General features: G+C 47.7%; 2 protein-coding genes across 4 annotated transcripts; both read right to left on the bottom strand.

Annotated features, from left to right (window-relative positions):
- Nucleotides 1–355: 355 nt before the first annotated feature.
- On the bottom strand, nucleotides 356–14,260 carry LOC122623502. Of its 2 annotated transcripts, none has more exons than XM_043802699.1 (7): nucleotides 14,069–14,260; nucleotides 10,566–10,798; nucleotides 10,430–10,499; nucleotides 3,608–10,355; nucleotides 2,392–3,531; nucleotides 1,640–2,322; nucleotides 356–1,557 (listed from the first exon to the last, which is right to left on the bottom strand). In XM_043802699.1, the coding sequence occupies exons 2-7, from the start codon at nucleotides 10,754–10,756 to the stop codon at nucleotides 364–366; spliced, it is 10,026 nt and encodes a 3,341-aa protein (XP_043658634.1). In that variant the 5' UTR covers nucleotides 10,757–10,798; nucleotides 14,069–14,260; the 3' UTR covers nucleotides 356–363. The 2 variants fall into 2 exon arrangements, with proteins under 2 accessions (XP_043658634.1, XP_043658633.1); XM_043802698.1 differs by lacking the exon at nucleotides 14,069–14,260 and adding an exon at nucleotides 10,899–11,056.
- Nucleotides 14,261–14,766: 506 nt separating this feature from the next.
- Nucleotides 14,767–23,110, bottom strand: LOC122623503 (putative metabolite transport protein HI_1104). 2 transcript variants are annotated; one of them, XM_043802700.1, is made up of 3 exons: nucleotides 22,979–23,110; nucleotides 15,414–16,763; nucleotides 14,767–15,349 (listed from the first exon to the last, which is right to left on the bottom strand). In XM_043802700.1, exons 2-3 carry the CDS (start codon nucleotides 16,747–16,749, stop codon nucleotides 15,078–15,080), a joined length of 1,608 nt encoding a protein of 535 aa, XP_043658635.1. In that variant the 5' UTR covers nucleotides 16,750–16,763; nucleotides 22,979–23,110; the 3' UTR covers nucleotides 14,767–15,077. The 2 variants fall into 2 exon arrangements, with proteins under 2 accessions (XP_043658635.1, XP_043658636.1); XM_043802701.1 differs by having other exon boundaries at nucleotides 22,620–23,102.
- Nucleotides 23,111–23,135: the final 25 nt, after the last annotated feature.

Raw genomic sequence — 23,135 nt, 5'->3', positions numbered from 1 at the left:
ACATCTCGGATTTCAAATAGAATTTTTATCTAGAGATCATATTAAATAATCCGACCGCTACAATTCCAATCTTCGTTTGCTTAAAGATTCATCTTTACTCCCTGCTACGTTAAACCACTTTTTTAAGGGAGCCGAGTTGAAATGAGGGTTACTTCAATTAAAACAATACTTTAATTAATTGAAGCCAATATCAGTTAGTCTCCAAGGTCCTTATCAGTTTTTAGTCTTACAAATGTAGTAAACATCATCTCTTAAGTTTAAAAAAAAATTGTTTTCAATTCTTAAATAGTTTGAAACTAGCACGAATTATGCATAATGGGGATCAATAGACGACATAATAATAATAATAATAATGGTGTGGTGTTAGTGTTGATCCAAGTTTTTGGTAGCAGGGCGAACAACGAGACTGTTCCGGCGCTTCAGAATGTTGATGAGAGACCCTGCCGTAGCAAAAGTAGCCGCCACCGACGAAGTGGAAGGAGCGGCAGTTTCGACAGCTGTGGGCGGCGCCTGTGGCTGTACCTCATTCTCCTGACGGGATAAGCGGAGTAGTTCGCCAGGATTAAGCGTTTTCCGCCGCTTTGCGATCCGCACCAACGAGACAGGTTCCTGCACTTGAGCCTCCTGCTCCCGGCTCTGCAATTGGACCCCAGTCGATTTGAGTCTGATATGTAGACGCGGAATTGGTGGCCTCTGGGCCTTAGTCATTAGCTCATTGTCTAGCTTACGCATTATACTTTCTGTATTATAACGTGTATAGCGGAGGCTGCTTTTTGTGATAATCAACCCGTTCTGGAATTGGTAATGCACCTGCATAAGGAACTTCTTCAGATCGATAAACGTATGCACTTTCCGGAAGCTTTTCATATCGTTCCGGTGGTAAGTGTAGCAGTGCTGGATGTACTCATCGAAGCCACCAGGCTGGGAGCGCGTGCAGAAATGACAAACCAGGAAGCGGCTGTAGTGGTCCAACATATGGCGCAGCGTGGTCAGTTCATCGGTCGAAGTGAAGATGCAGTAGGAACAGTGATAGATCACCGCCGACACCAGCTGCCGGAAGCAAAAACGCTCGCCTGGCTTGCTGTGCTCCACTTGACCGTGCTGGCCAATAGTCGCCTTCGTCGGCATCACCACACTGCACAATCCGCACTGGTAGTATTCGTTTACGATCCCACCACTTCCACTGGCACTGAGCAGCATTAGGGCATCCAGTTCAGCATTTGTTACGTGCTTCAGATCATTGGGCAGATGACCCAACCGACTGATGTGCTGCGCAAGGTCCTGCCAGTTGGTATAGCGGTAGTCGCAGTACGCGCACTCCGACGGTTGACGAATGTCCGCAGCCACTATGTTCCGGATGGCGTGCCCCCTAAGCAGGTGCTCGCGCAGTGCCTTTGCGTTGCCCTTAAAGCTCTTGCACTCGCAGCAGAGCAGCAGAGGCTGCACGCGGAAATAGAAGGGCTGCTCCGGATGATCGCGAGCCCAGTGCTGGGTGCGTAGGTCCGACAAGTTCGTGTTTGTTCCGCCGCAGTGCGTGCAGGCGAACTCCATGATTTTCTGTTGCGGAATAATATTGACCAAAGGTAAATAATCTGTACCAGACTCTCCAATTAGGCCCTGCATTACCCATTTCACTTACCAGTTCATCATTTTCGCTGGGCTCGTCCGTCTCGTCGTCTGAATCCAGCAGGTCTACCACTTCCGTTACAATCTGTGCCTCCTGCAATTGCCTTCCTCCTGATTCCCGTCTCTGGTTTAGTGATAGGAACACGCCCTGCTCATTGTCCTGTTCCTTCTCCTTCTCAGGCTCTATTTTGATGGGGCGACCCATCTCCCAACTTATGCTGTCTGGGATTTCGTTGAGCACACGTTCGAACTGAACCACCGCCAGTCCGGTTTCATCAGGATGCGTCTCGTGTATGTGTAAGGCTACCTGGCGCTCCAGCGAATGCCCGAAGACGCAGTGGGGACATTGCACCTGGCAGCGCGACATGTGCTTCTTTTCGCAGTGTGCAGCCATCTGTTGGTAGCTAGTGGCCGCCTTGTGACATGTGGTACAGTAGAAGCCCAGTGTCTGCTTGCTCTTACACACGATGCGCTGGTAAACTTGCAAAGGCTGCACGTCCCTTTCCGGGTGCTCGCGAAGAATGTGTTCAATGAGCACGGTGGCTAAGTTTCCACCAAAGGCACAGTACGGGCAGTGGTACTGGTAGTTCCGCTCGTGAACGGACGCTGCATGGGCCATGACTTGCACGGTCGTAGGAAAGTACTGGGGGCACAGGTTACACGTGTACTCCATTAAGGCTTCGCGCGCCAGTTTAGCTAAAGAGTGGGGTTAAATAACACTTGAGATGGCGTTTCGGATGAAGGTCGGTGAAATTCTACACTTACGCGCCTTCAGCCAGCGGGCGTCGGTCGTCCCGTTGGTGTCACTGTGGCGATGTACGACCAAGTCCACATTTTTGTGATGACGCTCCTGGATGTGCCGTTCGATGGCACGTCTGCTATTATGGCGTGAGCAATCACCGCATTGAAAGATGTACCGCTTATGCATGGAAAGATGATCCGCGTACTTTTCTACGCTAACGTGACCTTGGGATTTATTGCAGTGCGGGCAGCTCACCACCTCTGAGTATTTGTGGTTACCCATCATGTGTTTGCGCAACGCCGATTCCGAGGAACACAGCGTGCCACATAGGAAGAAGCCGCAGCGGTAGCGTAGATCCGGGGGCACAAAGCAAAACGGCGGCTGGATGGGCTTGTGGATTCCAGGAACAACTGGTTCGGGCTGCGGCGGTTGTGGTGTTTCACAACTTTGCCCAGAAGTAGATGGTTCTTGCAAATCGATGACTGGCCTCTGCGGTGCCACCACTGCCCCCGCCGGAACAGTTGGTGCCAAGAGGGTTTCCTCCCTTTTGTAGGCCTCCCGAATGTTCTCCTCTTTGTGCTCGTAGAGGTGCACCTGCATGTTAGTCCTTACCGAGCTGGAGAAGGGGCATTCCGCACAGCGCAGCGGTTGCTGGAACATTGGCTGTGTTGGCAGGAGATGTACCTCGGAGCTGCGGAAGTCCGTCTTTGTGCCCGAGCGCCGGAGTTCCATTTCCTCGAACAGCTTGCGCTGAAAATTCTGCATCTGAAGGTTGCCAAAGGGCTGTTCCAAGACGGCAACAAAACATTGCGTTTCTACACTTTTCTTGGCAGCGTCGGGCTTCACAGGCAGCGGCACGAACTGTATCGACCGGTTAGACCGGGAGTAGGCCTTGCAGTGCACCGTGCGCATGTGATACAACATTATGAGCTTGTTGACCGATGTGGCCAAACAAATGCCGCAGAAGATGCTGTGGCGGGCGTGGTACTGTTGCAGATGCGTACGGAGTGCCGGTGGTTGCATCGCCCGGGGGCAGAACTTGCATCTCACCGACCCGCTGCCCAGATGGGTGCTACGGATGTGATAGCGCAGATGGTTCACAAACTGCTCACCCGTCAGCTTCACGATGCAGCTTCTTATGGGACAGCCGAATAGTTTATCCTCTGGTGAAGGGATACAAGGAATACAGATGAGGGCTAAGAAATATGAAACAGATTAGCAATAGTCTAGTTCACTCACCACTGTATCCCGTGGATTTGAACAGACCCAAGATCACATCAGACAGGGAGTCCAGAGAGGTGGGGACGGCGGTTGATCCCCCCGCCGCTGGCTCATTGCCGTTGATGGCCGATTGGGCAGTGATGGTGGTGGCTGCAGTTGAAACACGGCCGCTGGTGGCACTATCTCGCAGGTTGAGCATATCCCGGATTTTCTGGCTAACAGATGGTGCTCCAGTGGAACTCTCCAGATCGGAGCGCGGTGCCAGGTCGTGAATGATCACTCCGTGGCGCAAGTAATCATCCACATCGACTGCCACATGGGAGCAGTACGCGCAATTCAGGTGACCGCTGCTGCTGAAACTGAAGCTGTGAAACTTCATGTGCTCGCGGACGAACATGACCTTGTGAGCGGTGAAATTGCAGTTGTTGGCCATGCATCTAAATCGATTACGATTATCTTCAACGGCGGCAGGAGCAGATGCCTCCACCGGCAGAGGATCGTTAACGACTGGCGATAGCACTGCGTCCGCCGAAATTTGAGTTCTGCTGAAAACCTGGCTGATTTTCAAGCCCAATCCACTCGGATAGCCAACTATTACGTGCTGCTGCTCGGCCGGCTCCGCTGACGGCTCCGTAGAATCGGGCTTGGCGGTAAGGAACTCGCCCAAACCGGCGGCGTGGAAGTCCAACTGCTGATTGGGTGGCCGTGGATCCGCAGCCAGCAAATCCCTTAGCATCCCATTTCGCTGATTATCAGCATCCGCTGAAACTATTTCTTCCGGTTGGCTCTTCTCCGCTTGTGAATCCGCAACAAGGCGGTCGCCAGTGAAGCGTCGAACGCGTAGCTTGCAAAGCACGGGAACGGGAACGGGATCAGGTTCTGATTCAGGTTGAGACTCAGGCTGTAATTCTATAACGGCTGGAATTTCTTCCGCAGATGGCTGAGGAGGTTGCGTTGATCTTTCTTTCATGTGCACGTCCCTCATGTGACGCAACTCTTCAGAGATTCCAAGATTCGTTCCCGTTGCCTTCAGTTTTTGATGGCACATGCCACATTTGCCGCTCCATCGAACCAGAGGGTGCTCCAATGCAAAGTGATTCTCGAGGCCTTCCAGCTCATCGGAAAAGAGGAAAGTGCAGCCCGGCTGCACGCAGTAATAGGATGCCAGTTGATTTTGGTCATCATCTGATGAGGACTTTCGAAAGGCCACATTCTCCACCCGCTTGGATAGCGACTTAACACCCGTAGATGTGGGTAAATCCCCCGGCTGTGGCTCTGGCTCTGGCTCCGGCTCCGGCTCCAATGGTTGCATTGTGGGCATAAGCTCGCTGGGATCAGGGACGTCCTCGTTGCTGCCATCGCTGCATTGACTACCACTCGAGGGCACAGCTTTGCTTGATCGGGGTCCTTTGTTCAGGCGCGAGCAGAAGCGATTGAACACGTGGAAAATGCTCTTGGAGGCCTTGGAGTTGCTCTTGGCAGTTTCCAGATCCACCCACTCGTCGGTAAGCGCATCATCGTCATCACAAGTTTTGTTATTAGCCTCGTCGACGTTTTCGTTATTGGTATCCTCTTGCTCTGAATCATCATCATTCTCGACGTCGGATCCGTCACTGCCAATCCCATCAAGGACATCCCCAGCCAATTCGGCTAGACTGACTTCCGCAACCATCGACGTCGCCGTCAGCGCAGGCTGTGGCTGAGGGGAAGCCACTACTGTTTCCACATCCACATCAGAATCGCTATCTTCTTCTTGTGCAGATGAATCATCGGCAGGCTCGGGATTTGAGACAGTAGGCTCCGCAAGTTCTGTGCACCCACTGAGCAGCACCACTGGCTTTTCATCCACCATTAGGCTCGTATTTTGAACGGACTGTTCCAGAACTTCTTCCAAGTCCGCGTCCAATTCAGAGTTCATTAGACACTCATTGACCACTAGCACGGGCTCCCTTTCTGGCGGTGGCGGCGGTAGCTCCGGCACTTCCAGATCAGCCTCCATTTTGATCGCCGACCCTTCGTCCTCCTGCACTTGCACTTGTGCTTCCTGGGCCTCCTTCTGTTCATCCTGCTCTTCTCTTTCGCGCTTTACTAGACGTACGGATTTTTTGACCATATTTATGAAGCGCTTATTGGCCTTCTTTTGCTGTTTACTCTTTTTGACTGGCTTGGATGTGCTTGGCTTCGGTCTGTTGTCCTGTGTTCCTCGCACAATGACGCTGCCGTCCTCATTCGACTCCGCAGATGGGACGTCGGTTGAGTCGCAGATAACCAACTCCTCCCGCTCGATACCCTGCAGTTCCTCCTTCGTTAGACCATGCTGAACAATAAGGTGCCGGTCCATATTTTCCTTGCTGTACTGCAGAAACTGGCAGATGTGGCACACGTGAACACTCATCGGCAGGCGGCCGTTGTTGCTACTCAGAGGCGTGGCACCCGGCCCACAGGTCGCGGTGTGGGCCTGCAGCCTACTGAGGCGGTTCTGCGGCATATTACACCTGGAGCAGTGGAATCGCGACTCGCCCATGTGGGCGGAGAGGTGATCGATCAGGGCCATTTGGCCGAGGAGCAGTGGCTTCTGACAGAACGGGCAAGTGAAGTGCAATGTGTAGACGCCGCGTTGTGAAATCCAGTAATCCGGGCGATTTCCGCGACCAGCTCGCAGCTCTGTAAGCACATCGGGTGGCAATCGGGCGGCATAGTGCTCCTTATGGCACATCATATAATGACAGAGGGGGCTTCTGCGAACCAACGTCGAGCAGACGACACACTTGATGACAGCCATCGATTTGGAGTGCCATTCGGGATTTATGTTAGTAATAGTATTTTTATTACTTTTCCTCTTTTTTTTCAACGGCTTTGTTTGCTCCCGCTCATCCTCCTTCTTCTGTTCCTTCTTTTCCTGGTCCTTAAGCATCTCCAGCAATGCAGCACATCGCTGGATCCGCACACGGCACAACATTGGTTTTTTTGCATCTATGGTTGCCTTAAACGTGGCACGATTGATGCCGCTTTCGGATGCTCTGAAGGCTTTGCCCCTTCGCGCCGTGTTTCGCACGAATATGGAACTACAATCCGATACGGTGGAGATGCTATCGCCTTGCGATATAGAGGATGTGCGGGAATGCCGGCTACTGGATCGTGCCAGCGAGGGAGAGCGGGAACGCCGGGTACAAGCCCTGCGTCCGGTGGCCCGTAGCACTTCCTCGCCGTAGTACATCTGCGCAATGTCCTCGTTGAGCTTGTCCAGCTCATTACGCTTCCTTCGCGGTTTCGCTCGGGGCTTTGGTGTTGTTTCAGTCTCGGAAACGGGAAGTGGCTCTGTGGCCTTTACATCCTCTTTTATTTGGGAGACTTCCTCGTTGTTCTCTGCCGGCCGCTCATCAGGTGTGTCACTGTCCTCCTTCAACTCCTCGGCCTCCAAGCGAGCCTTTTTAGGCTCCACTTGCACATCCGGTGATTCCTTGTGAACGGTCTGCCTTTTCCGCTTACGATTTGGAGGGGGAATAGGAGCTACTGCATTAACATCAGCACGCATAGAATCTTTCGCAGGGGCTGGAGTTTTTGGCCTGGTAGCTTTACCCTCGCTGACCTTTGCCCGCGTCCTGTTTATCTGGCCTAGGCCAAAGCAGCTTCGACTCAATTGGGTCTCGTTAAAGGAGGCCTCACATCCGCGAGTGCGACGTTTGCCGGTAATAATGTTGTGCGTGGATAAGCTGCAGTTGTCATCAGTTTTCTTGAACATGTTGGCCAGGTTTCGGGCGTTCTGAGACTCGCGTTTCTGCTCCGGCAGGTCCTCGTAGGTATAACTGGAAGAAATCTTATCCTTGTCCACCAATGGCTTACTGTATGTAGGAGCCATGGAGCTACGTCGCTTCGTGATCCGGTGTAGGAATTGAAGTGAAGGACCGGGCACCTCCTCATCATCGTGGTCATCATCAAATGTTTTGTTGTCCATGAACTTTTGTTCCCTGCTCTTGATGCCATCATCAGAATGCACCACCAGTGAATGGGCATTGGGACCAAGGACAATTTTTATCTTGGAGATCTTTGGAGGCTTATCCAATTCAGTATCCTCCTCGGTGCTCTCTTTCTTCTCGTCGCCCTCTTTACTTACTTTCTTGGTGGATTTATTTTCTTCGATGGTATCATCCTCCGATTTTTCATTGGCAGGCTTTGCATCCCACGTCCCACAGTTCTTTTTAGTCGGTTTTTCCAACGTGTCCTCATCTCCACCATCTGTGGTGCATCTCCGTCGCTTTGGTGCAGCTTTTGCTGAAGACGTAAGGGAAGACTTTGTTCCAGTTCCAGATGTTTTACGGCTCTTGGCCAGGATGTCCAACTCTTCACTCACTGGCTGGGCCTGCTGACTGTCCGGAGTGCTGGGAGCTAGCTCTGGCACTGGAGACGAGTTGGTCTCGCTAGGTGGCGGTTCATTTTCCAAATTGTCTGTATTTTCCGAGCTGTCCTCACTGACCACGCTATTCGAGTCCATAAGCTCGCGGGAGCTCTCGGCTTTCGATTTCTTTTCATGCTCCCTATTCAGTCTCTTCTTCTCCTTTTTGTCGGACTTGTTCTTCTCCTTGTCGTTGGCCTTCTTTTCCTGCGATTTGTGATGCTTCTCAGACTTATCCAGAGTGTTCTCCGGCTTTTCTTTGCCCTTATCTACCTTGTCTTTATGCTTAGTCTTATCTAAATGTCTATCTTTATTCTTATAAGTATCTTTGTCCTGTTTGGCATCACAGCTTTTGCTTGCGGGGGAATTTGAGGAGCAGCTTAAATTATCCCCATTTCCATTGACTGGGCTTGTTGAGGTAATTGTCGCTGCCGCTGGTAGCGTTTTCTTCGGTATTCGAAAGTCTAGCTTTTTGCTTAACGGACCGAGAGTAACGTTGCGGTAGGAGGTGTCCAATTCCGGCAAATTCGTCACCGGCGTTGTCGACTTCTCCGCCTCGCTCTCATCCGACTTTTGCTTCTTTTCGGCGGCAAGCTGTCTACGCTTTCCTTCGGCTTCCAGGTGCCGCATAACTTCCGCTTCCAATTGACGTAGCTCCGCCGCAGCCTTTGCCTTGGCCTCCGCCTCAGCGCGGGCCTTGGCTTTGCGGTGCTCGCCATATGTACGAGGCACGTCTTTGGGTCGCTCATAGCGGGAACCTGGATTGCCAAAGCCCCGGTTGCTGTGGCCGCCACGGAATCCACCCCTGAAACTATGCGATCCATTAAACCCACCAGCATATTCATTCCCATTTTGATTGTTCGGAAAGGGTCTTGGGTTTGGACCGTTTCCATTTTGATTGCCACTCCAGTTGGACTTGCATGAATTTCCATTGGCGTTTACATTCTGATTATGATTATTATTATTACTATTAGATTGCCCTCTATTGGCCGACTCTTCGTAACCGCTGTAGATCCTTGTAGCACGACGCGGGTCACTGGCATACGGCGGAACTTGTGCCTGAGGCGTCAGATGCTGTTGCTGCTGCTGCTGCTGGGCGGACTTGTTTTTCCAGATGCGAGGGTCACGTGGTTCTCGGGAATCAATGTCATAGAAGGACCTGGGTTCAAGGCCAGGGTCCTGTGCCAAAGCATCCCCAAAGGCTCGAGAATCTCCCGGAGATACTGAGTTGCGCCGCGGAGCACGCTGGATTACAAAGCCGCTCTCCAGGGAAGCATTTGAAAATGGTGCCCACGAACCGGGCCTCATGCTCGGTGGCGGCGGAATAGGCGAGGGTGTTCGCATAGGCGGCGGCAGTGTTAAGCTAATGTCGTTGTCATTATTGATGTTCGTTTTAGGCAGGTTTTGGGCCTTTCTGCCGCGTGGATCGTTTATGTTTGAGGACAGTGGAGGCATACATGGGGCCGTTCCTGCTCCATCTCGCAAGGCTGCCAGCTTCTTGCGGGCTTCCTCAAGCGTATTTGCGGGGCTTGGTGTGCTGGCACTGACCGAAGCTGGTAAATCCTGTACCGACGACGATATGGGTACGTCTTTTCTGGATTGCCTTGGAGAGGCTTCTTGCCGAGAAGCAGGCTGCACAAGCGATGTGCTCCGGCGCGCAAAATCCGGGCTATCCGCATGCACCGGCTTTGCTGGTGAGCGGCGGGTTAACTGTGGCGATGTTGTATAAGATCGCCGCGAGAAATTCACCTCTGGCTGCGGTGCAGCGTTTGTTGTCGCTTTTTGCGCGCTAGCACGCTGCTTCTTCTCTTCCATTAAAGCCTTCTGCATGGCAGCCAGAACTCCGCGACTGCCAGGAGGGGTGGAATGCTGATGGAGTTTCTTAACCGCCGGGGATGTTGGTTCTGGAATGGTTGGTGTCGTCATATCCTGAACAACAGCTTGACGGGAGGTACGTGGTTCTGGTGACGTCAGCTGCACCTCATCTGATGGCTTGGAGCTGGGAGTCTTTGGGGTGTTCAAAGACCCGGAAGCATTTGAATTGGCAGCCACAGAAGAAGTCTTTGTGTATATGGAACAAGAAGCTTTTGAGCTGCGCTCCAGCTCCTGTTCCTTTGGTGTCGCTGGCTTGGCCTTGGTAGCCGCTGATGCAAGGTTGAGTGATCCATTTGACCTTCTAGCCGCCTCCATGGGCTTTAACTTTGTGAGAGCCGATGAGGAAAGAGGTGATCGGTTTAACAGGCCGCCCTTATCTAAGAAATTCGCTCCTTGGTATGGCGGCTGTGTGGTTGATCCGGAGGAAGTCGACGCGGTGGAATCATACTCTGTGTTGTCACTGATATCAATGATTTCGCCAGTGTCCACTTCGATCCTCTGCACAACGAAAATAAAGGATTGGAACATGATTAGAAGATGTGGTCATACCTGTGACCCGCACTCGGACTTACCGGCTTGAATCGCGTCTTTAGCTTTTCGATGATCCCCTCGATCTTGTTAAGAGAGTTCATCGATACATTTCTGAAACGAAGGAGTGGATATGATGGATAACCAAGTTCGGTGTTCGTCCCATGGTCCATGACTTACTCGCGCTCCAGCAGGCCAACCAGGGCATCCAGACGCTGGCCCTGAACTTTGGACAAAGTCTTCTGGAAGTCCTTTCGCACACGCCGAATAAAGGGCACAAACTTACGGATCTCCAACAGCTTGGCCCGGACCTTCTTCTCCATCGTCCTATCGCAGCTCACCTCCACCACGTCGTCCTCGCTGTCCTCCATTCTGCAGCATGCACAGTTCGCTCGATCCCGGATCCGACTCCTCTGCGGGTGTTTGGGGTTAGGGGTTTATTTATTAGATGGGTTAACTAAACGGCATGGTTTCTATTCCAGCGGTTCCGGCACTTCAGCTCACATCACTCACCGAATGAGCACAACTAATGTGTCATTAATGTCTCTTAAAACCGCGACTTCTCATATATACAGTGCATACACAGAACAGAACTTCCTTTCATTTCTCAAACTTAATTAACGTTTATAAAGGAGGCAGCACACAACGGCGTCGTCAAAGGCATGACAACAACATCTGTGGCGCCGAAACCGACCCGGGTGGATTCAATAACAATCGATAACGTCGGAGGAAAATAAAATATCTTGCAGTGTAATCGTATCGTAGTGCGTTGCAATGCAATGCAACCATCATATAGCAACCAACATAGCAAATCAATTCCTAATTCCTTAATTCCTTAATGTTTTAAAAATGACAAACATTTCACAATTTTTTGCACAGCGGACTATCGATAATGCTAAAGTGTCATCACTACTCGCGCACGCCGTCAGTGGAACTGAATTCGCCGCAAGCAGCAGTTGTGTGCGTTTGGCAGCGCCCAAGTGTCAGTGTATTAGAGCGTAAGACGTTCGATATTCTTGCTGTTGTTATTGTTTTTGCGGAGGAAACAATCCCACGGCGTTGCGATCGAAAACGTAAATAAAACAGCAAACATGAGATATACACACACTTATGTACATATGTATGCCTTTCACAAATCCCGTACCTACTAACTGAAGTTGGGAACACCCATTCGAATAAGCGTCTACCTAGTTTTCTGCGAAACGTGAAACACACACATTAAAACATTCAGCGACTCTTGAGCAAATCAAAAAGTCCAAGGAAGCCAAGAGTTCTAAACTGACGTGGCAGCTCGCGCTGATCAAGAATATAGATATTCTAGAAGAGCAGCAGAGATTCCCCCAATGTTACATTCCAAACTTATTGTTGATCATTTATCATATTTAATCTGCATTATTATATATATGCATGGTAAAGCGTGCTGCTTCTTACATACCTTTGCAGTTTGAACTCTCTCAAAAAAACTTATTTAGCAGGCTTCACTTCACAGTATTACGAAATGGACTTATGGGTTCGTCGATCGGAGAATACCAAATACGTATACAGGAACTAAATACGGCGAATTTCCCAACTGGTATACACACAAAATGAGAAGACGGCCAAAAAATTTACAAATGAGCGAACAAAAGGAGAAACAAAGGAGGCTAATATATAATCTGGGTACCATATGGAAAACTAAAATTTTCCACTATACAAGAAACTACGATATTTGCGGGTAAGATAAGTAATATCACCTTTATATTAGTGTTGTATGATAACAAAGAGCTTTTTAAAAATAAATGCAAAAATTTGCAGCAAGTTTGTTTTTTTCTAATAACTCCGGGAGGATATGTTTAATATCCTTTAAATAAAATCTGTTTAAAATGCAATAGGTATTGCTATTTTCGAAAAGATAAGACATAGTGCAGTCCAAGCACCTATCTATAGCGTTCCTTCATGTTCGTTAACCAAGTGCTATATTGGACACCATCTATTTATGAAGGTGCTTTATTTGAAAAAACTTTAACGCCTTTTCGAGCATTGGTAGAACTTTTTACAAAAAAGAATAATCCAATCGCGTCTTATTATTATAAACTATCAAGGCGTAGTAGCTAAAGCTAAATACACAATAAAAATATATCTATTATTTTGGCAATACATGCACTATGATCGGTTCTTAGATACGGTTGGGGCATGGGAAGGTCTAATACTTAACCCTCATTAAGTCAAATCGAACTATAAGTTCGCAACGACGGAAGCGTGTTGCTCTCATCCTTGATAACTATTATTGTAGCAAAAGCCTAATAAGTATCAATTCTCTTGACTAGCCTTGACTACATGGCTCTCGAGAAATAATTGAACGAAAATAGTATTTTTTATTTTGTACGGTCCTTTTGTGGGAAGAGTACGTCAAAAGAATCACTAGGAAGTGGTTAAGTTTTTGGCAAGTCAAAGCAACAACAAATCGGTAACACTCAAGTATCGATGGGATTTTTCCAGCAATGCGAATATATAATATACGAATTAACACAATTCGGTAGTTTTTCACTTGTGAGATGTTCTTTGTCCATTTGCCTTGCTTAACAAGTTTGTTTAAAAGATCTATTTTATGCACATAATATGTAATCACTACATTCATATGTGCACTTAATACATTTGTCTATAATAAATTTATACCCATTACTTTTTAGATTGAAAAATGTTGGTGTATTTTGCCGATATTACAAAAATATCAGATAGTGCCGTTATTTCCAAAGTCCGAGTCTCTCGAGTAGTTTTTTCATTAATAACAAAATATCTACTCCAGGATAGTTTATGGGCACAACAAATTATCCATATTTTGGTCAAAGTACCTCTCGTTGCCTTTTACATTCTTGCTGTTGTATTTCTTTCTTTCTCCGAGGTACTGTAGTTTATCCATATTTGTGAAGCTCCACCGCCTTAGAACTAGCCGGTCATATGTGCGTTATAGGAGTTGATGGAGAAATCCGGTTAACCAATCGGTAAAGTAATATATGTTGCAAGGAATACTAGACTCTTTTCCGCAAGGGATCCTTATGGGAAAAAATTAAATAAATACTAAGCATCAATAATTGCGCCGCTTGGGCGTCATTAGAATCTGTTGCCCTAATCTTAGCTCTTTAGGTCGAATATTTTCCGATATCTCGATATTTATACGGACAGACAAACGGACAAACAGCCGAGATCGACTCCCCTTGAGACCCTGGTTAAAAATAGTATATTCTATAAAAGATACGAAGCTTTCCTTCCACATACTACGTAGTAGTAACTGGCAAATCAAGGTTTATAGAATACAAGTTATCGATATATCCAAACGATTTATCGATAAGGTAATTAAACTTTTTACACTCCAGCCCGTAATACGCCATTATTGATTATAAATGTCCTTTCAGCTCTCGCTCGGGACCGGGACGGCGCGTATTCGAATTGATGTATGAAAGAATGTTTATATAAAAGGCGATGGGATTCTTCTCACGATAAGTTCTGCGGGAAACTTATGCAGACACACTCACAAACACAGTCGCAAAAGCTCACACACATGCGGCGCAAATTTGAACGAACACAAAGGCACACAAGAGCATGACTTTTTTGCTGGCCTCAACAATTGGTTTTTTTTTTCTTTGCTGCACACTTCCCGTTTTTACCACTATTGCACTTGATTAATAATATTCAACAGTACTTACGTTAGGTTACTCTCCGCCGTCGTTTCTGGCGTCTTGCGCGGTGCTCAGCAATTTGGCCTTGTCTGCGAAGGTGTTGTCGAAATACGAGCCGATCCGAGCACCTCCAAAGTTGACGCTGAAGTGGCGGAACTATGCCCGTGTCGCCGACAATGCGCAATAGCCGGCGAAATGCGGTGCACGCACACAAGAACAAGTCCCGCTGAATGCCGCATACGGGCACTCGTGCTCACACTAACACGGCTACGTCTGCAATTCGCCGTGACAAATTCGCCATACGCGGTTGCAGGTATCGAAACTAGTGTTTTTTTTCTCTTATTTTTTTCTGACAAGATTTTGATGTTGCTAGAATTAGCTGCAATGCAGAACTGAGTAGAGCTAATCCACCGGCTTTGATGTGCGTGTTTGACAACTGTAAAAGGAATTGCCAGGGTTCCTGTGCCAAAAATATAAAATTATATTGTTTAGGGCTTATCACACATAACAGTCATACATCATGACACGATAGTCATCGATAGTTGTGGGGCAAACGAGAATTTTCGCTAGGACGCGACATGGTCATACTGAAAAATTGTAACATAAAGAAAGATGATAACTGACTGCTGACTCACAGCGAAAACGGCAAAGCAAAAATGGGAAATAGCCGCCATTTTGATCCTCTACAGTTGGTAAATATATTGAATCGCGAGTATCGAACACAATTGATATTAACAAAACAGCACTTTAATAAAGTTGTACACTTGTAATCGCCTAACGAATTAAGTACACAATTATCGCGCTAAAAATACAGTGTTTCGGGGCCAACTCTTCCCCTCGCTTAGGACTATGATTGCAGGGTGTAAGGACACCTGCTCCGGATTCGTGCTTATTTGTGATAAAAACTGATATTTGACTTAAAGCAGATATCGAATTATCAGTTAGCCGAATTTTAAGCAAGTATCTGAACACCCAAACATAAAAATTCCATAATATTATTTAATAAAAAAAAAAACACTCCGGAGTTTAAGCTTATCTATAGTCTACTGCTCTCCGCGCCATTTTGTCGCGGCGGCGAAACCTGGGACTTGTCGTAGCCATTGCTGGACATTTGCAGATGCTGCGGCAGTTGGGCAGGACGTCCGTTGGAGGGCAGGGTCTCGTCCACGGAGAACACGGAGTTGTCGTGTCCGTGCATGTGGCGAGCATTGAGCACCGCATCCGGATGGCTCTTTGGCGACTCCGGCTGTCCGACCTGTTCCGGCTTGCCTTCCAGCAGGAAACAGGTGATGAAGAAGAGGATGGAACCTGTGAAGAAAAGGTGTTAGTAATATATTGGTACCCAAAAGTGATCAGACCCATGTCGACTTACTGATGCCATAGAATCCAGCGTAGAAGATCATGATCGAACCGCGATAGCCCAGGACCTTGGCCACGGGGTCCACCAGAATGGGCAGGTTGCCACCAATGTTGTTCATCACAAACAGAAAGACGCCAATGGTCGAGGAGCGAACGCGCAGCGGTACAATCTCCACAACAATGGCGAATACAATGCCAAACCACATCTCGGCGAAGAAGTAGCTCAGGCCCAGCGTGATCATGGCCCACAGCGGATCAAAGTAGACCGATCCAAAGGCCGGCAGTGTGGCAATTAGCTGGCTGACAGCCAAAACAAAGGCGCGTGATCGAATGCCCATCTTGGCGACAATCTTGTCCGACACAATGCCACCAACGACCACACCCACGCTGCCAATGCCGATGGTGACGCCAAAGAGCCACCAGCCCAAGTCCACGTCAGGGAAGTACGTGTTGTAGTAGAGATCGGCGTTGTAGGCAAAGGTCATGCCACCGCAATGACGAATGGACGCGGCAATCATCAGCATTATCATCGCCGGACTCTTGATAACCTGCCACAGGCTCACCGGTTTGCCGCTGGACGTCTGGCGGTCACCCTCACCGATGGCCTTGCGCTCCGGCTCCCGCAAAGTGGTTCCGGTCAGGGCGGCCATAATCACGGTGAGGACACCGGCGCCTAAGTAGCAAACGCGCCATCCCAGATTCCAGAAGTTCAGCTTGGTGATGTAGCGGCCCACCGGAAAGGCGATGCCATAGCCTCCATAGATACCCCAGTTAAAGATGGCCATGACCAGAGCTCTCTTATCCTCCGGAAAGATGTCAGACATGATGCCCGTGGCCAAGGGATTGCAGCCCGATTCGCCGGCTGCCATGACCATGCGCAAAATGACCAGTTGCCAGTACTCCTTAACAGTGCCCTGCAGGATCATGGCAATGCCAAAGATCACTGTGCACACGGTCAGCATGTTGACGCGATTGTACTTGTCCGCTGCGAAGCCCATGAAGACGCCCGCGATGGTGAAAATCAGGATGAAGGTGGGTCCGGCCAGGATCTGGTAGTCGATGCCCAGTCCATTGTAGTTCCACTCGCAATACCCAGTGCCGTTGAAGTCGAGGGCATAGCAACTGGTCTCGTTCCCCACCGCCGAGCACTGGGTGGGCAATTCGTGGCGATTGAACATCGAGGTGTTCTGCTGGCAGGCATGATCACCGTAGTCCAGCTCAATGGCCGTCTGCTTGGAGGTCACACCGATCAGATAGTGTCCCAGTTCGCCCAGGATATAGCCGATCGTGAGTACGGCCAAGACGTAGGAGTTGTAGAACCCGCTGAGTTTCTCCAGAACAGGTATCATATTGTGGCCGTTGACTGCGGAAGAGACAGGAGTTCGCCATTGATTAATACGACCATTCACTATAAACTATACTATAAACTAAAACCAACAAGAAGGTACACAAACCCAATTGGCTAGCTATCTGACTACAACGCATTCCCAATGAGAGGACCATCACTATCGCGTTTCTCATTTGCACCGAGTGAGTGGGCAATGAGGGAAATATTCAAGTGGCTCGACATAATGACAAATAATCTGCGAGCGAGCACTCAATTAATGAGTCTACCAGCCTCCGATTGTCAGCTCACAGGTCAGCTGCATAATGCAATCTCGGCATAGCACTTGACGGATCGGATCTGTCGTGACTGGAATTTCGAAAGGAACTTGGCACAATGTCCATAATTCTCCCTCGCAGCGTAACGAAAGTGAAGGCAATTACGCGTACGTGATACGCGAGGCGATCTCTCTAACGTGCATTATCCAGATACTTGTACACATAGATTGCAGGCATAATGATCTCAAATCGGAGCTCTGCAGGTGGTGACAATTAAGTTAAGATCGAAAAACATTTCGCTATAAAATAAAGTACTTGTTTGATAATAAATTGGTTAATGGACTGATAATGATAATGGAAAGGCGGCTTTAAGTAAAACGAATCAATATTTAATGGACTTCAAGATCAATATGATCAATATGAGGAAGCAATTTGTGCCTTCTTTTCTGTAGCTGTGTGGCCTTACATTGAGCATTTTAAGCCTCAACGCTTTCAAGGAAATCGGAACGGAACTGGGAAAATTGTATAATTTATATACATATGTATCTATGGGATTTATGGGGTATCCAAGAGCTCAGTTGAACTGATCCAAAAACGTTTACCTGCCGTACCGAGCAAAGTGCCACGATCAATTTGTATTTTTTGTGGTACCCTCCATTCTCGCAGGCGGCAAATTATTTTGTTTTTTTTTGTTTTTGGCAAACCGCCATTAGGCAAGCTTCATAATGGGTTAAGCCCGGCAAAAAGTCAGCGCTTTTGGGCCTCGACTTGACTTTTGGCAGTCAAACACCCGCCCCGCCAACGTGCGTACCGAAATTCCTTTAATCAATCAAGTTAATTTGCTTTTGCTGTTCTTTGTCTTTCTCTTTTTTTTCTACAATTCTGTCTACAATTTTTGGCTATGTCTTACAATTGCCGGGCTGTCAAAAGCGCCAAGGTCAATACCAAGAATCGCCGAGAACATGGCTGGAAAAATAGTGGCCAGACACCTTTGCTATCTGGACAGCTATCCAGCCATCCGACGGATATGCGGTCGAACAAAAGGTCTCGAGAATGCGGATGCTCGGTGTATTGACCGCCTGGTTTATTGCACAGCTGGTTCTCTATTTACCATTTATACCATTTTTAACCATTTTTTACCATTTGGTCATTGATCATTGGGCATTGGCTTGTCCAATGCTCATTGTCCAAAACGCTTACAGAGATCCGTCTTTGTGTCTCCAGTTCCGAGTTAGCACTAAACGTCTCCGAAGTGAAACACATTCTGGTTTCGACATATTTGGCCCAATGTTCGGTGCAATTTTAATAATAATAGTCATTCCAACTCTAACGGCCCATTGAAAATCCCATAACCTTGATCATCGCGATGCTTCGTGTTGCGCGTTTGACATTTATGAAGCCATAAATAGGTATTAAAGGTATTAAAGCTCACACGTGAGTCTGGTAGTCGGTAGTCTGTAGTCTTATATGCAGATTCGATGTAGGAAGCGGGGTATTATTTCCGATTGTTGTCGACTTAGCCAAATAGCCTTGGCATTGGACTATTGTCCGAACTGAATAAGGTTGCTGCTCGATTCTTATGGAGATCCAGCAGTTCCTTGGCCATGCATTACATCCATATCCATTACCACATCCACATCCGCCAGTGCGCCGTCGTTTGGCTGTAAGCCGCGTTTTCTATTTCTAGTTCAATGTCAGGGCGCCAATAGAGTAAAGGCGCGTAATAGACCGAAAACCGGACTCTCGACCAGACGTGACTGGCTCCCTCCCTCCTCTGGAAACTCGCCTCTTTCGCTTTCTTTGGCAAGGCCATCGCATTTGCACTTCGTGCATTGGCTATCGAATATATGGGTGCTCATTGGAGCGATAATGTTTAAAACCTACTAGCAGTAGGAATCGATGTCTTTCGAACAATGAAACTAATGCAAAATGGAATTGCACAAAGCATAGAATCGCGAATTTGCATTTAATTATTGTCTAGCACAATTAATATACCATTTTCGTGTGCTCCGTGTGCACATGGAGTGCTATTTGGAACGCAACTGATCCTTGAGTTTGGAGCACTGCGATCTACCCCCTTACCCTTCCACCACATATCACGCAATGCCCTGACATTACAGCATCGACTTGGCTAATGTTCGTGACAAGATTAGACCAAGAACGGTCAGGCTTGGTTGCCTCGAGCTAGAGCTCGAACTCGGAGTCGAGACTCCAAACTTTGAAACTCGAATCCAGTGGACAGTCGAGAGTTGAGAGTTGAGTACTGTGAACATGTGCGAATATCCGATTCAGATGTGTGGGCGCATAGAGTCTACTAGATATGGATGGATGGCAATTGCAGCGATTGCCACATCATTAGCTGCTATTAAAAACTCGGCTTATTTTCAATGGGCCGGGCAATTAGAGGCAAGTACTTCTGGGAACTTTCTAGCTGATAGATGCGATTCATGTTTAACCCCGATTCGATTAGTCGCCTATGCAAAGCACTTTGAACATCTGACAGCCAAACAGCCAAACAGACAGACGGACAGACAGACAACAAATGGCTGGCACTCAAGCATGCCCATTACACATAATGCACATTATACAATCGTATTAAGTTGGCTTTTAAATGCGGTTTATCAGCCCGACTTGTAACCGCAGTCAAGGTTAACCTGCCCACCAATTATGAATGGTCTCTGGGTGGCCGACGGGGGTGGTGCGGGTCGCATGCATATAGCTAATGCCATTTGGCTGATTTTTAAATAAATAGCGAATAAATATTACTAATTTATTGGCTAGTCCCGTGCGGCAGGTGTCTCTCTTTTTCTCGCCCACAATTAACAGTCACTTAGTTGAATTGAATGGTTTGAATGCTTTGAATGGTTTGAATGGTTTGCTGGCTTGGGGGCTTGTGGGAATAGAAGATCTGTGGTGCCACTTAAGATTGCGTGACGTAGTCGGCTACGTTCCACCTTGACACCTGCCTGTGTGAACCGAACACTGGGATTCTGCAGCAGATCGCCAATTAATTAATAACTGATTACGGATAACGCCCCCTTTGGACTTTGTCTGCGAATTTGATTTATGCATGGCACTCGACACTCAACACTGGTCGTCGTAATGAAGCCATCAGCCGGTGGACTGGATTGTCTGAGATTGGATTGGATTGCCGTTGAGTGTGGTCAGTTAGCAGCCGCTGGGTGCCAAGAGAATCCATGTGATTTGCATATGGCCATTATTATGAGCCAGGTGCTAAGTGCCAGCGACGCCACCTGAAGAAATGCCGGATGTCTGTGTATTTGGCTTGCATAAGTCGCGTAAACAAAGTGCTTTGCACGGGCGAAAGTAAAACTGAAGATCATAAAATTATACTGTTTTATAGATCAGCTAAGTGTGTAGCGGAGTTAAGATCGTTTATTGCAATCCCCGTCCAATGTTCTGCCTGAGAAATTATATGTGTGTGCATACAGGCAGGTGGAAGAGACAAACTGCCAATGAATCAGATTCGATTTCTCTGGACCAGGTGTTCGCAACCTGAACCCAATGAATTACAAAATGCCATAAAGGCACCTGGCAACTGCACTCCCAGTTCAATCCAATCCAATCCAATCGCATCCCATCCCATATCATCCCACCTGATACGATTCGACTGGATACCAGATGCTGATGCAAATGCAAATGCCATGTGGATCCGCGAATCGTGCCAAGTTGAACCCGGGCCATTGGCAAAGGGCTGGCGATGGAAACGGTTCCGCTATTAGCATAAATTAATACGGCTGCTGGGCATCGATGATCGGCCGGCCGGCTGGTTTGACCGGTGGTCAATGGCAAGGGTGGCGGCGACTCCGAGTGCTACAAATGCAAACTGGCTAGTCATCCTCCGGACTGAATATTGGCCCCATTTGGAGGGGATTCTAAGCAACAACAAGTACAAGCAATAAAAATGACTGGCTTTCGTCGGACTGTATAACCCGAATTACGGGTAATTACGTCGTCTCTGCTTGTTCGACAAATGCAAATCAGGCGGACGACGATTAAATGGTTGGCTGCTATCTTCCAGATTCGACTACCCTGATACCCATCGTATCAGATGGATCCACTTTGAGTGGCCAGTAGTATGCAGTTGCATTACTCAGTGATGATAATGAGTGCCTGGCTCATTATAGTTAATGGCAGTGGCCCTAGTCGCCCAGATTGGGCAATAAATTACACATAAATATATCACTCAAGATGCCAGATGGCCTGGCATAATTAGAGTAGTCGAACAATTAAGCTGGCTGCCAGCTTATGCCGGAGTTATCAATTAAAATTAATCATCTGCGACACCTGAGCAACCTTTCTAATTGCTCCAATATATTGCTCGCATATAGAACTGACATTCCGCCATCGAAACTGATTGAGCTATTACCAATTACGCGGTATGGGGAAATGTGGCCAAAGACGGTTTTGATTTGATTTCCAAATGGGGAGATTGCATTATTGAAATGCACTTATACTCGTAATAATATATAATATATAAGGCTCATATAAATTACAGAAAAGGGAATGTTAATCAAAATCAGACACACTTATGCAATTGCCGCTGTTCATTAGCAATTTTAACTCCTCCATAATATATTTCCAGCTGTGTTTGCATCTCCCAGCTCAGCTCGGATCTTCGTGACTGCCCCACAACAATGTAGCCCCCAAATGGATACCTCCTCCTTCCACTCTTCCCCTTCCCCTCGCGCCATCACTTGTACCGAAAGACGCCCACCAGAAATTCTGTCCGAGATGTGGGAACGAATGCGAAGCGATTCATGTCGAAATTAAATGATTGCCAGAATTTGTTTAATAAATTCCCATTTAAATCGAGCTTTCAAACTTTTTGCGATAATGCCATGTTTATACAACACGTCTCCGAACAAATTGCCCAGTTGCTACTCAGTTGCTCGCTCATTAGAATCGATCGATCGATCGATGGATGGAAAGATTCATTAGACCGTCTATATACTCGTATGTCTTGTTTAAAATCCAATTCGGGGCTTTTCCTCGCTGTTCCGCGGCGATAAGATAGCCCAAACTTGGTGGCTTCATTACCTCTCGGGATGTGGGAGTGTCGTCCGTAATTTGTTGACAGCAAGCGAGTTGCGTCAATATTATGTGGCTCAAACAGACAGACACAGACTCTTAATGGTTTGCGTTGTAAAGCGAAGTGCCATTGGCTACTTCTCCGCCTCCCATCTGGGCATCTTTTCAAATGGAATATGGCTTTTTAATAACTAGCGTCTTATTCCATCTTTTCATATCGCACTAATCACGATTGTTTGATTTTGGCACATACACTTGGCAGATCATCGCCGTGAATGCAAACCCAATCGAAGTGCTAGTCTTTATTGCCTGCGATCTTTAATGAGCCGCGTTAATGGCTTGCGATCTTTGCTTATAAGGCTAGTTAGGAGATGATCGTTCAGATCTGTAGACTTCATTGAGTAGTATCGAATGCATCTGTATTATCATCGAACTTACAAGTTTATTACTAATCTTTTGTCTGCGATTCATTCGTCACACATTTGGGATTGGGAAGTCTGGTCTGCGGTTTCTTGGTCTTCCCCCCCGTAAAATCCACTGATTCATCTGCACCCATCTAACTTACACTTTCCTTTCCCACTCGTGCCGATCTGCTGCTATATTTTCTTGTTCGATCTGGCGATCTGTCGATCTGTCGATCGATCGATTGTTCGATCGTTTGATCGGTAGCTTTGGCACTGACACACAAAAACTGTGGAGAATTATGGTACCCCTCGATGGATTTAAATTAATTGCACACAAGCACGCGTCGGCGAGCAATTGAGTACTGTCAAGGCGCTTTAATATTTATTTATTTGTTTTTTTTTTCTTTGGTTTTCATAAATTTGCAGCCAGAGCATCCGAGCTTGTGTCTCTATTTTTCAATCAACATCAGCGGAGTAGATAACGCGACACGACAGACGAAAGACGAAAGACGCCACTTACACAGAACAAACACTTCGATAGGTTGGGGGTAAGTACAAAAAAAAATGTGAAAAACACTCTGTTCAGTCCGAAGCGAGAATAAATGTGCTCCCTGGACTTTTTGGGGCACGTCCAGTTGGCTGCGTTTTGCAAACAGAACTAAAACACGGCTCAGTCC

The sequence above is a fragment of the Drosophila teissieri genome, chromosome X (assembly GCF_016746235.2).
Source record: "Drosophila teissieri strain GT53w chromosome X, Prin_Dtei_1.1, whole genome shotgun sequence".
NCBI lineage: Eukaryota > Metazoa > Arthropoda > Insecta > Diptera > Drosophilidae > Drosophila > Drosophila teissieri.
Note: the sequence above shows the minus strand (reverse complement) of the source record. Positions and strands in the feature narration are given on the sequence as shown.

Coding starts and splice junctions, on each gene's coding strand:
- LOC122623502 (XM_043802699.1), bottom strand. CDS start 10,756: ATGGAGGACAGCGAGGACGACGTGGTGGAGGTGAGCTGCGATAGGACG. Junction 10,356..10,429: donor TAAAGACGCGATTCAAGCCG/GTAAGTCCGAGT, acceptor TTCGTTGTGCAG/AGGATCGAAGTGGACACTGG. Junction 1,558..1,639: donor CCAGCGAAAATGATGAACTG/GTAAGTGAAATG, acceptor ATTCCGCAACAG/AAAATCATGGAGTTCGCCTG.
- LOC122623503 (XM_043802700.1), bottom strand. CDS start 16,749: ATGATACCTGTTCTGGAGAAACTCAGCGGGTTCTACAACTCCTACGTC. Junction 15,350..15,413: donor CGCTGGATTCTATGGCATCA/GTAAGTCGACAT, acceptor TTTTCTTCACAG/GTTCCATCCTCTTCTTCATC.